General features: G+C 51.4%; 1 protein-coding gene across 1 annotated transcript; it reads right to left on the bottom strand.

Moving 5' to 3' along the window:
• Positions 1-11,234: 11,234 nt before the first annotated feature.
• SIX3 (SIX homeobox 3) lies at positions 11,235-15,132 on the bottom strand. Its single transcript, XM_041413601.1, has 2 exons — positions 14,077-15,132; positions 11,235-11,771 (listed from the first exon to the last, which is right to left on the bottom strand). Exons 1-2 carry the CDS (start codon positions 14,835-14,837, stop codon positions 11,579-11,581), a joined length of 954 nt encoding a protein of 317 aa, XP_041269535.1. The 5' UTR covers positions 14,838-15,132; the 3' UTR covers positions 11,235-11,578.
• Positions 15,133-18,194: the final 3,062 nt, after the last annotated feature.

Below are 18,194 nucleotides of genomic sequence, written 5' to 3'. Positions count from 1 at the left end.
GTGTATCGTATTGCTAATAGCAGAACAAACACGAAAAACAAGACGGACAGTTTCAGGACATGAGGACGTGGGGAAGTCGCAGGTGGGAGGTATCCGATTTTAGCGCTAAGAGCTTCGTCGTCTCTAACGCCCCGCTGTAAGAGACTTAGGGTTTCAAGAGGTAGTTTATTATTATTCCGACGGTAGCGGTTTCTCCTCATTTGTAAGACAATGATGTTTAATATTCACCGAGGAGTAGTGAGGTGGCATTTGAACACCCCCAGCCCCGCTTTGGGGGCAGGGTTCCCGTTGCACAGAGGCTGCGCAGAGCCCGCAGGCACCGCTCCCGGCAGGGTCACCGGGCCGGGCCGGGCCGGGCCGGGGTGACGGAGACTCGGCAGCAACCGTGGGATTGCTCCCGGCAGGCCCGAGCCGGGCATCTTCCTAAGCGGCTGCAAAGCCATCCCATCCGCGGGGGCCGGCAGGTACAGAACGACCTTTGCAAACTCGGCCGAGTTCAGACCGCGGTGTTTGCGCAGTCGGCGGGGACCGGCGCTGCCCCACCGGCGCCGTCGTGCCCGGCTTCCCTGGAGAGTGAGGGGCCAGCACCCCCGGACTGGGGCGGACAGAGGCTAGCCACACTCTGAGCAACATTCAGCAGGCATCCCAAGATCGCTTTTTTTGCGACTGGCATCCATAAAACATATCTGCTAAAAATCAGAACAAAGCTGAGCCCAGGTAACTTCGCTGTAGATGCTGGCTGGCCTTAAGGACACTATGGGCAATGAAAATAATATCTCCGTTGACTTCATATAGGTCTCTTTGTCCAGCAGATAAATAATTTCAAGTGAGGTCTTGCTCGTTGGGGTGAGGGGGAGAGTTATGTTTGGTTAGTTTGTTTTTTTTTTAAAGACTCCAAATCTACCCAATCTTTAGCTTCCCTCTCCCTCTTTCCGTAATTTCCCTCACTAGGAAAGCTTGTACGTGTTTGTATAAAACTCGAGTACGCAGTAGAGAAGGACAGGGTGTGAAAGTGGGTGCAGGATATCAAAATTCTAACAGCAAGTAGCCTTGTGAGTGATACATGTATTTTTATTCTCGCCGAACTACATGTGCTACGCAGGGCCTTGGGCTCCCTGTCTGCTCAGTCCTGTGTACTCCTGTGGAAGAAAACGCAGTGAAATCGCTTTAGGTGCTTATATATATGCGTGTGGGACTATACAGACAGATAGGTAGATAGACTGCACTCGCATAATCTGCCCGTGTCTATCTATCTGGGAGGATTAGTTATCTCTGCATCTATTGAGAATTAACAAGGGCGAGAGATTATGTATCAACGTACAGACAACGGCTATGAATATGAAACCTTACGTACATAGGTAAGACGGATTCAGTCAGCCACTCAGCTGCAAAGCTCCTCTTTAAGGCTGCTCTGTCTTATCCTCTCAAAGCCCTCTGACAGCTTCCTCCCAGTACCTTCACCAGGGAATAAGGAGAAGCCTCGCCACTGCACATCCCTGCTTTTCACATCCGAAAATGACAGACATATGTCACCGCCGTGCCTGGACTTTGCTGGAAAAGGGCCGCCTCCCCCGACCCCGCCACCCACACCTTTTGTTCCAGGCAAAATAAACAACTCGGAGGAGCTGGGAAAGGGTGTTATGCCAGAAGGGGAGCGACAGCGGGAGGGCCACGCTTCCCCCCGCCCTCGGCCCCGCGGGCGCGGGTCTCTGCGGGAGCCCGGCGGGAAGGGAGCGGGGGCGCTGCGGGGCGGAGGGTCCCTGCGGTGGCGGCAGAGGGGCGCGCCCGGCCCGGGAGCGGCGGCGGAGGCAGGGCAGAGCAGCCAGGCTGTCGAGCCCGGCCTGCCGCACCTCCAGGTGCGGGGAAGGGGCCGGGGCTCCAGCCGGGGGGTAGCAGAGGCAGACGGGGTCTGAGGGGAGCAAGAAGGGTAGCTGTAAGACCGAGGGGGCCGGGGCGCGGGGCCGGGCCGGGGCAGGGGTCGGGGAGGCGCACGGCGAGGTCTCTCCGCGGCGCAGGACCGTATTTTGCTGCAGAAACTCTCTTGAGCGCAGACAATGGAGCGGGATGTTTACTGCGGGCGGGAAGACAATTAGCAATTCATCGGGAGAGATGTGTCACCCAAATGTCACGGGGAAGCTAACATGACATCTGTTTTAATGGCTCCGTGCTAATAAACTCCTCTCGAAGGGCGGCTTTGTGGGGACGTCAAAGATTATTTACAGAATGAGTCAGTTTCCAAACGGGCTGAGGCGCCGTCGGTGGCGGCGGGACCGCGGCGCTGCGGGAACACGGCGCCCGGGACGCCGGGAGGGAAGGACCCGCAGGGATGGGACAGCCGCGGGCAGCGCTCGGCCCGGCCCGGCTCGGCTGGGCTCGGCTCGGCACGGTCCCGGCAGGGCCCGCCTGGCGGGAGGCGGTCAGAGCGCCGAGGGCAGGGGGCAGCCCCGGGCTGGTGTCCTTCCTTCCTTCCCCCCGCGATGGCTGTGCCGCGACGGCAGCGGGACCGCGCTCCGAGGGGATGCACGTCCGTCTCCGAGGCTTGCCTTCTGCTTGGCTTTGCCTAGAGGATGGGGGAGTCCCAGCCCGGGGAGAAACCGCCCGTGCGGAAGGCCCCGAAGCAGCGGGGACAGGCTCCGCGCCCTGGGCCGCAGACCGGGTGCGGAGTGGCCCGGCCTCGGAGATGGAAGTTCCTCGGCACCGGCTAGGAGCGAGGCCCCAAAAGAGCGGCCGGATTTTCACCGAGTGCCACATCCTGCGTTATTGAACAAGACACGCTGCAGTAAAACACATAAGTAGACAAACTGAGAGAATCCATTTAGAAGTTAACACAGTGACTCGCTCACAAGCACACAGTGGGGGGAGACAATTTAATTTCCCTCAAATCCATTCGAAGATTTTTATGTTTAGATTGTTGTTTAGATGTCATAAAAAGGTTCTTTAAAATAGGAGAGGGGGAAACCTATCGAGTCTCTGGCCACTGGCTTGTATTCCTGTGCCTCCTCAACTTTCGTCCTCTGTAAGGACAGGTTGGAAAGGGGATGTGTGGAATATACCCAACTGTTCTTGCAGATACGTATGTGTATAAAGAGAAAACGTGTTTCTGTGTTCCTGTCTCTCTATATAGGCATATATGTGCATCTCAACTGTACAGAGAATGGATACTGCACCTTTTTAAGACAAGCAGAAAGAGCCAATCCAAAAAGTCTTTACTCGGGCAGAACTGACGCTGAACGTAATAGCAGGTTATTGCAAACCTGTCCTCGGTACTTATTAGTCGCCCAGATCAAATACATTAATGGATAGCGAGAATGAAAATAGGCTGAGAACCGTCTGTCGTCCTTTCAAGGGCAGTGATAACGCGGTACTGACACCGGCACTGAGCGGAACAGCGTGCTCCGTAACCTGGAGAGGGAAAGGAGGTGGGCCAGGAAGTAGGTGGGTAAGAGGAAAATTGCCATTGTCAGGATAACTAAATGCAGTTTTAGGTAGCCCACAGATGAGATGAGTAAATAAGCCTCAGATCTACTTTTCTTCCTGTCTCCAAAGGTATTATAGTCTCAAAGACAGCTAGGAAAGGCAAGCACTGGTCCCGTAGGTACAGGATTGCCCAGGGGACAGAACCGCGGGGAACAGTGGCTCCTCCTGACGGGGACCCCAGTGTCCCACTTCCCCCGTTCCCATCGGGGTCATTCTGTCCCAGCCCTGAACACATCTTCCCATTTTAATACAGACCTCGTGGCGGGGATCTGCTTCCCCGGGCTTCGAAGGGAGCGTCGTCCAGGCCATCGGGGAAAATGCACCGGCCGCTGCCGGGGACTTGGGCCCCGGGGAGCAGAGGAGTGAGGGATGGTGAGGACACCAAAATTGTTCCTACACGCCCTTTACTTACTTGTCTGTTTGTACCCATCTCCCCGCACACGCCGGCTCTGTGTGGTTGCCCGGTGTGTTCCCCTCTGTGCCCGTGACTTTTGGGGGAACGGGGAAGAGCCCCCGCTGCCCTCTCCGCTCATGCCCTCGCTGTTGCGCTTCCCCCCGGAGCCGAGCGCCGGGCAGAGCCTGCCTGCTGCGGACACGGGGGGCAACGGGGCGGCCCCGGCAGGGCGGGAGCGGCGGGGAGCCAGGCCCGGGGAGCTGTGGGTGGAGGGGGCGGCCCTCTTGCACAGCCCCCCCAGCCCCCAGACCTCTGGGAGTAGGGGGAGACAGGGGAGGGATCCCGCTCTCCATTCCAGCTATTTTCAGAGCTTGGGAGCAGGGTAAACAAAACGCTCTTGCTATCTCCTCGCGCAGATAAGGAAAGAAGTGGCTTTCTTTAATAATATGATTGAAATGTTAGGGGTATGATGCCTCCTCGTTAGTAATATTGGCTTTGCATGCAGAGCACAATCCCATCCCTCTAGACTTCTTAGCCAAAACAGAGCGTAAACTCTGTAATTAGTAACGTGTTCCATCATTAAAGAGCCCTGCTGAGAATTTCTATTTAATAATGGTCTTAAATTAGTTATGATGGTAAATACTCATCTGGAAATTCAACATCTAAAACCATCTACAATCTGGAAATGCTCCAGTGTTGCTGTAATCTCCTGTAACACAGAAATGACTATCACATTCAACCATCGCATTAGAAATTCGTCGTACCGTTTGGTCCACTAATATACAGTATGGATGTGTTAATTAGGTTAACCCATAGACTGTCTGCTTCACAAATATTTAGAAATAAACAATGAAAGCTCCTTTTTAATACGATACAGCCAAGGAAGAGAGGAGGAGGGGCGGATTTGACTCTTTCAGTTGGAAAGTCTTTTGTTTTCTGATAAGGTAGAACTGCAACGTCGGGCCTAAGAGTTCACCAACACAGAGCCACGAGCACGCACCCACGGGCACACACGCACGCCACCTCGGCCGCACTCAGCAGCTCCCCACCACACGCAGCACCCACGGCTCCTCCTACAGAATGTGGCTGTTTTCATTCTCCTCCTGGCCTAGGCAGACCTATTCCTACCACACCTTTTATCTTTTGGGTTTATTAGGGTTTAATTAATTTAATTTGTCAATTTTAGGAAACAACTTATCCCTTCTCTGTCGTGTCCCCTATAGACAGGGGCTTGGATCCAGCAATCTTTCAAAAAGTGCTTTAAAAGGATCCAAGGAGGAACAAGGAAGAGGCAGCAAAAGACTAAATAAATAAATAAATAAATAAATCTGGCTTCTCCCCTGGCTGTAAGGGGAATTAAAGTTTCACAGACAGACTGTGATACAGGTATAAATAAGTCATTCAGGTACGCTTATCCCCACTGGGGATATAAAGAAAACTTATTTGCAATAACAATAGAAAATCAGTAATTGGGATAGCTGGGGGTAATGGTTGGAGAGAAGGGAGGGAAGTGAAGTATATTTCTGTATTTACCTAGACGTCTAAACGTTTATCCTCTCTAGCACTAACCTTTCATGTTTAATGAATGAATCTGCATTGCAGGTTTTTTTTTCCCCCTCCATGTGCCGGCTAGTTTTAAATCTGCAAGCACCACAAAGAGGCCGTGATCCCATCTGCCTATGATTCCAAATTAAAGTTCAAACGGATGGCTTACACACTGCTGATCCTGTATCATAGCCTCTCGCGCCCCTTCAATTACTATTTAATAGAATTACAGTGTAAAATCCCAATAGTCTTAAAGAATGTTTTATCACAGACTGAAGAGAGAGAATATACAGACACCTCCAATGTTATTGAACTGTATTACTGACCTATTTAGATATTAAAAGGGAATGTTCAGTGTTCTACAAGATATTACAAGAGCTCCTTTAATCTGAAAACATGCATATGTGTATACACATATATATGCCTCTCTGTGCGTGGACATTGTACACATCAGCTCCACCCCACCAGCGAGTGCACACATCCAGCCACGCTCTGTGGGTGTGTGGGTTCACTCTTGTCCACACACCCACGAAAGAACACACGCTCCTCCAGGTCGTTTTGAAATTCGTGAGTTTTAGGAAACTGCAGCATAACTTTATTGTTGCCAGATATTTCTAGAGAGGTTAATCCAGTAGGGAAGCAATTCTGAAAAATACTCTAAGTTACCTTATTTTTAAATTAACTTCCCTTAATGATGTCTCCATGGCGACACAAAAAAAAAAAAAAAATCATTCCCCCCCCCCAAAAAAAAAAAAAAAAAACACCAAAAAAAAAAAAAAAAAACCCCAAAAAAAAACCAAAAAAACCCCAAATCACTAACCCCAAAACAACAAACCCAAGCAAGTATTTGCGGTAAAGCTAAATTCCCCTCTAATAACTAGGACTGGAATTAAAATCAGTCGCAGTCCGGATTTAGCTGTTGTAAGTCTTGACTTCTAGTGTAGTTGTCTTACTTTTTTCACTTGTTCGGCAAAGGACCTGTCTGCCGCAGGGAGAAACCATTCTGCCGCTTCACCTAAGCGAGGTGATTCTAGCCATGCACTTAGAGGTTTACATCTACACTTTATTCAATACTCTTTAGCATATTCCTTCTCTTGCAGATCGCGAGGTGCCAAGCCACTTCGAAGCCTCCTGTTCTGAAACCACCTTACTTTCAAAATAAAAAAGAACAGCATCGAAAACAAAACCTCACAGCCCTCCTTCCTCCAGACACAGCAGCACAAATCCCTTTCGTATCATTTAATCACAGCTATAACCCGACAGCCCTTGTCTTTTGTCACTACCATGCCAGAAAATAATATTTACCATGATTGTCGGTAATATCCTTAGTGTTTTCCCTTCCCAACTCCTTCTTGCACATACAGAGACACACAGGCACCCGCCTCCCTGCCTTCTCCATCCTTTGGTTAGTTTGCAACTGGATGGTTTTGTTCATTTCCTCCTTTTTAATACACCATTTGCAAACTTCTGTGTATCTGGGCTCTCTGCGAGGTGGTGATGTGGCTACAGACCCTCTGCATTTTGTACTCCTGCGTGTGCGTGTGTGTGTGTGTGTGTTAGTGTGTGTCAGTCTGCACACCCGTGTGCGTGTGTGCGCTCTAGAAAAAGGCTATGTCTGTCTGTCCTCTCCCTACACGCAGAATCCAGGCCACTGCGATGTGGAGCTCAATAAGAAACTGCATGAATAAACACGAATAGAAAGTTGTGCTCAGCTAACCGAGGAAATCAGAGCAATACCAGGGCACCAACGTCCACATTTCTTTTCAGTTCGGGCCGGGGCAGTAACCTCATCTGGGTATGCTAAAAATTAAGGGCAACGGGCAAGCAGATCCAAGTCCCTCGAAAAGGCTGCTGTAATTGATCAGACAGAGAGAGATGGGGTGACCGAAGCCCACGCCTGACCGTGGAGGGCCAGCAGCAGCCGCGGCCCAGCAGGCACACAAAGGACCCCCAGCCATTCTAAAGGGCTCGGGCAGCGACCACGGAGAGAGAGGGAGGGAGAGAGGGAGGGAGAGAGAGAGGGAGGCAGGTGGCGTCGGTGGTCCCCAGACCTCCACGCCGGGTGGACCCGCAAATCGGAGCTAGCTGGGAATGAAGGCAGTGTTACAGCAGTGTTATAGGCGAGGGGTGGGTGGTGAGGGGGTTAACTATCGTCTCCAAACTGCTCCGGAACCGGCTGGTCTCGGCCCGACTTCCGACGGGCGGGGCGGGGCAGGGCAGTGCCCCCGCGGCGGAGGGCGAGAGGCGGCGGTGCGGGACGGCGCGGGCCGGGAGAGCGGGGCCGCCCCGACCGGCTCCCGGGGAGGCAGCTCGCTGGGCTGCCGGGCTCCGGCCATCTGCCTCCTGTCCTCCGGCTTTCTCTTAAATATTGATCAGACGCACTTCAGCTTCTGAGTAATTTCATCTTAATCAGCGGCCGGGCTCGGCGCGGATAACAAACTAATGCTGGAGAGGGCCTGTGGATAATGCCGGGCCAGGGGCAGGGAGGAGGCAGCCCTCGGATTTGGTGGGGCTCGATAGGCCCTATCTTCCCGGGGCAGATGGACTTAGTGGGCGAGAAGGCTTAAACGCAGCTTTTCATAGATTTACACCTCAATCAGCCATTCAGGTTTTTTATGCAAATCCTAAAACAACATCATTTATCCATTACGAAGCCCGGCTTTGAAGCGGCATATCATTAGCTGCACCCTCGGCACCCCGAAATCATGCAGGCACCGACGCCTTCTGTATGAGATGTGTCCTCTCCCCCCACAAGCCCCACCGGCTCCAGGGAGAGGCGGACACCTCTAGCGCGGCTGGGGCAGCTCACCCTTCGAGTTTGGGCTGGGGATCCGACCGAAGGAGCAACTTTTTGGGAATGGGGGTGACAAATGGCGCGAGAGAGTAAAGGCCCTGCCCTTCAGCTTAAGCTGTGCTGGAGCCTAAGGCCAGATACCAGTGGGGCGAGGCTAAGGGCGATCTCTGGCCTCCCCTAGCAGCCACGGCACAACGGGGCGATATTCGGGAGGCTTAATCAGAGGGAAGAAATATTCGAACCTATCAGTGTAAGGCTGAGCTGAGGTAGATTATTGCTGCCGGCTTGACGCCTTCTAGCTGCAGCTTCGAGACGCGAAAATGAAAAGAAAGAAAAAAAATGTATGCCCCAAACTTTCACGACTCTGAATCCTTTCAGGTATTAAATTCCGTTAAAAACACTGCCGGATGAGAATAACGCTGCTATCAGAAAGAAACAGAAATACTGCCCTTAAAAACAATGTACGGACATCAAAGATCTTCCTACCCAGAACTGGGGGTGACTGGAAAGCCAGTTTGTTCTTCTAAAGGCCTCTCCGCTGCCTCTCTGCCGGTGGGGAGAGAAAAAGCAGCCCAAGCTCTAGCGTGAGACCCGGTGAGGGTGCCGGCCACTGGGGAACCTTGTATTCCCTGCTGGGTAATATTTTTCCCTTCAAAAAGCCGCGTGGGGGAGGGGAAGAACTAAGTCCGTCACAGCACCCACGAGGAACACGGTAGCCCTATTGTGTGTCTGCCCCCAGGCGATTCCCTTCCATTTCGGTTTCGTACGAAGGGAATTTATTTTCTATTAACTCCCCACTCGTGTTGGCGGTGGGCCAGTGGCGCGGCCGGAGCTGCCCGTGGGGAGGACCCGGCGCCTTGAGGGGAGCCCGCGGGGCGGGGGAGGCGAAGCGGGACCGGGCGGCCGCTGCCTCGGGCCCTGCGTGTCCCTCAGCGCGGGGGCTCCCGCCACACGCGGGGACGTGTTCCCTACGGGCTCACTGCCCTCACACGCGCGGCTTTTCCTCAGGGGAACCTCAGGTGTGTGAACGTGTTCACACATCAGTTTATTCTTTAAAATTACCCGTTACTGGCTTGATCTAAAATCTCGCACCCTATGGCGGTTCTCCCAAATCCACAGGTAGCCTCTTGAGGCGTGGGGGGGAAGGGAGGAGCGGGGAAGAGCCCATGCGCTTTCTATGTCTCTCCGCAGACCTAGCTCGGACTTCACTTAAAAAAAAAAAAAAAAAAAAGGAGGAGGGAAGAGGGAGAGAGGATTCGGGCAACACAAAGATAGATCGGAAGACCATATCAGTTTGGAAAAGGTCAAGAAATTCCAGGCACGTTTCTCTCTAAATCCCTGGTAATATTCAAAATTGTATTTTCAAGTAAAAACAAGTTTAAATTTCACCTCTTGCTAATTCACGACTGAAAAATCTGCCCAGGGCAAAGCAAAACTTTAAGGAAAAAAGAAAAAAAAAAAAAAAAAAAAAAAAGAAAAAGAAAGAAAAGGGGAAAAGGAAAGAAAGAAAGATGCTGAAATACTGTTAGTCATGCAAATAAAGGCTTCTTTCAGCACATTACAATATACTCCGGATTCGAGGGGAGGAGCTGCAACCCGTTAAGGGCGAGGAGTTTTTGTTTTTGTTTTCATTTAAAGCTACAAAACAAATCCCGAAATGTCTTAAACGCTCTCTGGAGACACCCATCCTTGCAGACAGGCGGTCGGAGAAAGCTTTTTCTCTCGCAGTGCACAAAAAAAAAATGACCGGGGTGAGGGGAAACGATGGAGCCCGCCGTGGCGGAGGGGACACGGAGGGACGCGGCCGTGCCTCACGCCGCCGCCGCTACCGCAGCACTGTGCCCCCGCTGCCGCCCGCAGCCTCCTCGCAGGGTCGCTCCGTCCCTGTAAGATCCCTCCGGGGTGTCCCGCCGAGCCGGGGAAGGCAGGGGCCGGAGGGGCGCAGGGGCCGGAGGGGCGCAGGGGCCGCGCAGCGCTGCGCACCCCGCGGCGGGACAGAGAGAGGGGCCAGGAGCCCACGGGGAAGGAGTGGTTTTCCGTGGCGGACAGAGACACCAACATCGCTGGGTAGATAAGAAAATGGAATACTGTATTTGATTTAGAAAGTTTGTACATATAGATAAACACGCAGTTAAGGAAACAATAGTTTAAGCGTCCTACGTGGAGTTTAAGAGACCCCCCAAAGCTGCTATGAAATACTCAAAATAGCTTTTGCATAAGATAACTACAGTTGCACCCTAAGCTTTTTTTTTTTTTTCTTTTTCTTTTTTTTTTTTTCTATCGCTGAGGTCCCTTTTGGAAACCTAGCACGTCAGATTTTGACGGCTAAGTTTGTGCAAGGAACACCGAGTCAAGGAAAATAAAAAGGAGAGAGAGAGAAAGGTCTGGAGGGAGATAGAGAGAGGGGAGGAAGAAAGAGGAGAGCAAATATCATATACAAGCATTTCTACACATATATTACAAACTGGGAAAATGACCGCATCATTAAGATATACATAATTCATATAAAATTTTGAAATAAAAATAAAAATCTGTTACAGTCATAACTATTCTTTTTCCACATTTATAACCAGTACCCACACAGGCAGTGACAGAAGTGTAGAAAAAAAGGTGCTTACGAATAAAATGATTGTCTGCGGAACAAAAAAACAGAAAATTGCATCTTGGCTGGACCATCACTCGGACTAAAAAAAAAAAAAAAAAAAAAAAAAAAAAAAAAGACAGAAGGAGAGAGGAAGAGAGAAAGAGAAATAGGACCAACAAAAAGGCAATAAACATTTGTTATTTCCCTCTTCAAGGAGTTCCTTTTAAATTTTTTTTATTTTTGATTTTTGTACAAATTCGATCGGAGTTTGCATTTGTTTGTCTGGTTTCTGTTTGTTTTCCTTTACTATAGAGAATATTTTTTCCCAGATACAAATTTAATCATCATCATCATGCAAGTGGGTGAAATGCGTCCATGGAAAAGCGCAAAGGAGAAATCGTGCTTGTCCTAAAAAGAATACAATTGTCACTTTTGCTTTGTTTTTTTTTTCTTTCTTTTTATATATATAATAATTATTATTTCCCGCCCTCCCCCCCACCCTTCCCGCTGCAGCACCAGCGTTTGTGACTGTTGAAGTTTTAGCTCCATCTCTTGGTGGTGGTGTTGGCTGACGGTGGTGGTGGTGGTGGATTCTCTGATCCCTGTCTGTTTGTTTGCTATTATGTTTGGGTCGGGTTTGGCCTTTTCTTTCCTCCCGGCTGTGTGTGTGCGTGCATGCGTGTGTGTGTCCTGATTCTAGGTTGCCTCGGTTTGTTTTGCTCGGGACGGGGAGAGGGTGCTTGGCTGTTTGGATTTGGATTTTTTGTTTGTTTGTTTTCCGATATCATACATCACATTCCGAGTCGCTGGAGGTTACCGAGAGGATGGAGGTGCCCGTCTCGGCTCTTTCTGTCAAACTGGAGACGCTGGTGGTCGGGCTGGCCGCCGTGGACGGAGACTCGGCCGAGCTGTGTGTCGGGCAGCCGGGCTCTGCCAGCGACCGCATGCCGCTCTGTCCTATCGCCTGGTGCTGGAGCCTGCATCGCGCCGGGAGACAAAACAACAGCACAGCCCCGCTCAGACACCGGGCGCGGCCGAGGGGACGGCGCCCGCGCGGCCCTGCGCCCTCCCGGGGACGGCCCGGTCCGGAGCGGGCCGAGCCGTGCGGCCGGGCCGCGCTGCCCCCGCCGCCGGGCAGGCCGCCTCGGGGCCACGGAGCCCGGGGCACGCACAGCCACAGGGACCGCGGTCTGAAACGGGACGGGGAGCGCGGGGACGAGCGCTTCCCCGTGCCGGCCTTTGCAAAACGCGAGCAGCGCTTCTCTCTAACCGGAGTGCCATTCATTCATCCCCGCAGCACGGCGGGCCTAGGAGAAACCGGGTGTGGGTGAGCCCCTGCAACGCTTGGACACCGTGAAAAGCTTCCAGGAGCCGTCCGTAGCGGGCAAGAATCCTACTGGAACCCCATTTTGTGCTCTAGCCAACACCTGCCTAAATATTTCCCAGTGCACAGACACTGTGAGTCTGCGGTAGGGAAGGAGGGAGGTCCTGTCCCAGGGACGCAGCGCTATGAATAAAATAAAAGAAGGAGAATGTGGAACACAGCCCTTCTCTCCCCTCGAAATTTAAGTCCTTTTTTCATCTGAAAGCCATAATCAGCTTTAAAGTGCTTGTTCTTTCATTTCTTTCCTCGTTAACGCTTAAGGGAATATTACCTTCGAATTTTTTTTTTAAGAGGCAATAAATATTTTTTAGGTACCCTAGCGTATTGCAAATATTCCTCTTGGTCCGCTTATTCCACTCGAAACCCAAAGAAAGTCTAATTCAGGGATAAGAGCTAAAAGTCCTGGACTGAGCAGCCAGCCTCAACCTCTAGCGCCAAGGATTGTCTGTGTGAATCAAAACACACTCTTCGCTCAAATGTTTCTCACTGGGGTATTTTTTTATTTAACTTCCTGCGAAGAACATTAAAAATGTAGCCGGCTTATTCTACATTTTTCATTATTTTAAGTTGTCTAATTTCAGGGTCTTTGATTTTTCTCTCATTTACAAATCCTGGTGCATTCATCTGCTGTCAACAGCGTTGAGTCAACAAAAGCATCCGTAGGCAACTTCTGTTTATTTACAGTCCTAAGCTGATCTGTTTTCCATTTAATGGAAATTAAATAGCGAGGCACTTTTAGGTTGCATTTCTCCTACAGAATCTTTAATCAGTAGCACCACTGATATAATTAGGAGGAATTTAAGAGGCATCATTTATAAGAAGAAGTTTTTGTTTACCCGCTTACAGTGATAGCGAAACTTAAATTAAAATAAAACCAATGTGTCAAACTAAATTAAGGGTCCATTTTCATTTGCAAAATAACTTTTGCGACAGTAATGAGAAATAAAGGAAAAAAAGGCAAAAGAAAGGAAGAAGGGTGCCTCGCTTTTATCACGGCAAAGCGGAAAGGGAAAAAAAAAAAAAGGAAAAAAAAGAAAAAAGACACCGAGAGACACTCAAATAAATGCAAGTGCAAATGCACAGGAAACACACGACCAGGAGGCCAGGTTGCCATGTGGTGTAAACACAGAAATGGAGATGCAGGGGGAAAAAAATTCCCGGTCTCTTAAATGTTGTTTTGTTTTTGTTGTGGGATTTTTTGGGTTTTGTTTTTTATTTTTTCTCTTCTCCCTGAGCCAAAGAGCTCTGGGGTATGCCTGTGCTGGTCCTGCTGCGCATGCAGAGCAGCACGAACAATTGGAGCGGAGCCGCCGGCTCCGGCGAAACCCGCTCTGAACCGCGCAGCCTGCCTCGGCCTTTCGGCCGGGGAACCGCGCCTGAGACCGGCCAGGCACGAATCCCGGCAAGCCGAAAGCCAAACCGCAGCCCAGCGACCCAGGGCCGTGGGGTTTCCCGTCCCCCGCGCCAGCCGCCGGCGCAGGGAGGGGAGGGAGGCCGGGAGAGTCGGGCGCTGCCCCCGTCGCAGCCGATGCGCTCCGCGCATATCTACACACACGCGCGCCCGCGGAGCTGCCCACGCCCGCCGGGAGCCCCAGCCCTGTCCGCATCCCAAGAGCCCGAAGAGAGCCGGGGCAGGGCTGGCGGCACGTCAGGCAACTTTGAGCCGTGCCTGTCCCCTTCGCGTCCCCGCGGCTGCCGGGAGAAGACCTACCCGCCCGGCGGGGGGACCGATTTCTCCCCGGTGGAGTGGAGGAGGAGGAGGAGGAGGAGGAAAGGAGAGGCAGAGGCGCGCTGTCGCCCAGGCGGCTGCCGAGCAGCGGAGCGCGGCCGTCCGCCCGCACGGTCCCGCCGCCCACCTCGCCCCCCGCCCCGGAGAGTGGCACAGCAGCCCCACTGACCTGTTTTTAGCCGCCGCTGCTCTGTCTCTCTGCCTTCGGTTTTTGAACCAGTTGCCTACTTGCGTGGGGGTGAGCCCCGTGGCCTGAGCCAGTTCCCTTTTCTTGCTGGGGTTGGGGTAAGGGTCCTGCAGGTACCACTCCCTCAGGAGGCTGCGAGTCCTCTCCTTGAAGCAGTGCGTCTTCTGCTCGCCATCCCAAATGGTCCTGGGCAGCGGAAACTTCTTCCTCACCCTGTATTTATCAACCGGCCCCAGCGGACGACCCCTTAGCTTCTCGGCCTCCTGGTAGTGCGCTTCGAGCCACATGGCCTGCAACTTGCCGTGGGACTCCTTGGTGAATTTGTGGTTCTCCAGGATGTGATAGAGGTCTCGGAAGTTGCCCGTGTGGAAGGCCACCACCGCCCGGGCACGGAGGATGGACTCGTGCTTGTTGATGGCCTCGCATGCCCCCGGCGCCACCGGCAGCGACCAGAGGAACCTCCCCAGCCTTTCTATGTCTCCAGTCTCCTCCAGCGTCTCGCAGACGCTGGCCACTTGCTCCGGGGAGAAGTTGAGTGTGGGCAGCTGAAACATTGACAACTCTTCGTGGGGTGCCCGGGAGCTGCCGCCTCCACCTCCGCCGGCACCGGGGCTGCAGCCCGAGCCGCTGCCGCTGCCGCCGCCGCCGCTGGCGAGAAGGAGGGAGCGGTGGTGCGGATCGGCGGCGAAGTTTGGCAAGAAGAAATGGGTGGGATAAAGCTCTAGCGGGGACCTGAACACCATGGGATGACCGGGGAGAGGGGGAGATAAATCAAGGAGAAAAGAAAGAAAGGGAGGAAGAAGGGAGGAAAGGGCACACGCACCGCGCACGCATCCACACCCGCACACGCACACACAGCCACATAGAGGCACGGGGGCACACACACTCACACGCACACGCGGGCACACGCACACGCGCGCTCACACACACCCCACACGCACACGCACTCACACACACCCGGCCCCGCGCCGCCGCCGAGTCAGGATTCAGTGATTCAACAGCGATCGCCCTAATGACAACAGCCTCATAATATCTCCCCTAAATCCACAGTGAGTGCAGCGCTGAAACATTTTGTTTCGCTTTTCTATTGGTCTTCTGAGTGTCGTTGTGGCGTTGCCATGGCAGCCGCTGCCAATCACTGTCAGCCCTGCCAATCATTACGGAGTACGTAAGGAAGGTTTTTACCACTTCGCCCAAATGCACGGGGGGGAGGGAAGCCGGGCGGTTGGTGGAAAAGCCTGGTTTGTTGTTTGGATTTTTTTTTTTTCCTCCTTAATCTTTGCAACTCCTAATCTCAGCACTTCCCCTTCTCCCTGTCTCTCCCCCCTCCTTCTCCACACCCCTCCTAAATAAGGGATCAAATAATGCGAAAAGCAGTGTGCACATATTTGTTGAATGGGATGAGCAATTAGAGGGTGGAATATTATTGTGATCTTAACGAGCCTCGTTAAAGCTAAAGGAGATATGGGGGGAAAGTAAATGGGCCAGGCTGGGATACACGTTCGGATAAAGGGCTCCTAACTGAGACAATTTACACATGATTTGCACGTAGTTTCACTTCATTCTGCCTATCTGAGCACTAATAGTGCCGGGGAAGAAAAGAAAGATGAGATCATTAGACCCATCCTCGCGCCGGTGACCCTCCCAGAAGCAGGCACATACAGTACAGGCTGGGTTTAGCCCTGGTTCACGGAAGAGTCTCTCCTCCCCTCTCCCGCTCCCTGCCCCTCTCCGCGGAAGGAGGGATCCGCTGTCTGCGGAGTTCCGCGGCCGCTCCGCCGGGAGCCGCCCAGGGCGCCCAGCCCGGATCTGCTCCGGCCGCCCGGCTCCGAGACCGACCCCAGCGGCGCCCCGCTCGCTGCCTCCCCCGTCCCACTCCTCTCTTCCCCGCCCTCCCGCTCCTTCTCGTCTTCCCTTTCCCTCTCCTTTCTCTTCCTTCTCTCCACTTTGTTTTTCTTGTATTCTGGCTTTCCTCCTCCCACTCGCCTCACCTCCCGTCGCCCCTTCCTTTCTCCGGAACCCAGCGACCTTGCGAGGTTGTTCCTCACCCCCAAATCCGCCGGGGCTTTACCCTGTACCTCTCCTTTTCCCCGCTAACTCTGCCCCCCAACTTGCAAGGCTCTCGTGCGGGGAAGAGGAAAGGGATGCGAGCCAAAGTGGTTTTGGGATTTTAAAAATTTGTATTCATTTATTTATTATTTTTATTATGAAATTGAGAGCAGGAAAATATCCGTAGTGGTGGTTTGAGTCCATCCCTCAGTAAAACACAGCTGGGTCGTCAGACCTTGCTACCATGCAACTATATTTATTATTAGGTATGTTGCTTTTAAGAAGATTTAATCAGCATCTTGAGCTGGTAACTCTTTTGTTTGGTTTCTGTAGCTATGGAAGTGTGATTTACAGAGATTTGTACGGGTCATGGACATCTTTCCAGACTTACTGTGTATATTTAGACAGGACTTTGCTTGGTGTTAAAAAGTGTATATTTTGAATAGGTTCACACACAGTAGCAAACAATACCGACATTGTAAAGGCATGTACAACGAGTATTGAAACGCAGCATCCAGACTTCAACTAATCTGCCCTCAATAAAGCTGAAATAATTATCCTAAGCCGCCTTTCTAGAAGAAAAATCATTCAGGAATTCAAAACTTTTTTAAAGATCTTTTCTGCATTCCGATGGAGATCGAGGGGTGAGGCTTGGAGCCCAAACTACTTTCAGACATCAATGGAGGGAAGGAGGGGGGGAAGTGAGATATTACAATTAAAATGTGAAAACATAGCGTGACTTGCCCTATCAGAAGGATAATAATAATACTGCTATGGGTGGTAGAAGTTCTTTAGCTGCGCTCCACACTGGTTGTGATCCTTTCACAGCGCACTCCTCGTGAAATAATTCTAAGTGGCAGATGAATAGGTCCAGTTGGAAGAGCTGCTGGACTGGAAGAAGCTCGCTGTATGACACATTCATCTGATTTCCACTAAACTGTCATCGGTGTGCTACATGGCTTCATAGTTCTAATGGAAATAATTCGCCCTCTTAATTTTTAGTGATCTGCTTAAGCACTTCTGGTAACAGACTTGGGAAAAACTTCTTTTTACACTCTCACCTTCCCTGGCTCATAAGGAGGGAAAGAGACTTCTCAGCCCCTCTGCAAATCGACTTGGAGGTATTAATTGGACAACAATATGTTTAGCCAAAGATTTTAATACACACACACACACACACAAAATCTTTTTCTTTGTAATCCTTTCCTTTTATGTAAAGGATTATAGAGGGGAGAGTGGGGGGAATTCCTGCGGGAGTTTCTTAATATTTGATTCCATTTTCTTCCAGCTGTAAATTAAACTACCTTAAAATATATTTCCAGAATAACAATCAAACCGTCTCTGCTGTTTTGGGTTGATTTTTTTTTTTTTTTTTAATCACACAGACTATCATACACTGGTCGTTCAGCTTTAGGTTGCAACTCCTCTATTAGTATTCCTGATGAATCTCTGAAAGCTTTTACATATATTCTTTCTTTCTCTCTCTTTTCCTTCCGCCTCTCTCTATTTTCTTTCCCCCTCCCCCTTTTTTTTTTTTTTTTTTTTTTTTTTTTACCTTTCTCCCCACCAGACATATGAAGCATGTAACAGCTGCATTTCTGGCGAAAATCTTTCTTCCACAATATCCTTCCATAGTTTTTTTTAATGCATGTACTCTGTGTGCCTGTGTGTTTATAACCAAACAAACCCACAACCCTGCCTATCAGCTAATACCAAGGTCTTCCTGAAGCCCAGTCTCCTCTCTGTGCCGTGAAGGTCCAGCACGGGAGCTCTGCTAGCCAGAGGCTCTTACGAGGACGGACCCAGCATCCTCAAACATTTCCGCCGGCTCTCGCTGCTGGAAGAAGAGGGTCACCGAGACTCGGTGGTCGTTAGCCAGACCTCGGGGAGCAGATCCTACGCTTGCCCAGCCCGGCCGGGGATTCAGCGCTCCCCTAAGCCTGTTAGGGACACACTCTCATGTCCTGAAATGTGCAAGCAGATAATTGTTGGCGCTCCAGCTTTGTGTGAGGAGGCCAGGGTGTAAATGGCTTTTAATGACTGCAGCTGCT

The sequence above is a fragment of the Onychostruthus taczanowskii genome, unplaced genomic scaffold (assembly GCF_017590055.1).
Source record: "Onychostruthus taczanowskii isolate IOZ18803 unplaced genomic scaffold, ASM1759005v1 scaffold42, whole genome shotgun sequence".
NCBI classification, from domain to species: domain Eukaryota; kingdom Metazoa; phylum Chordata; class Aves; order Passeriformes; family Passeridae; genus Onychostruthus; species Onychostruthus taczanowskii.
Note: the sequence above shows the minus strand (reverse complement) of the source record. Positions and strands in the feature narration are given on the sequence as shown.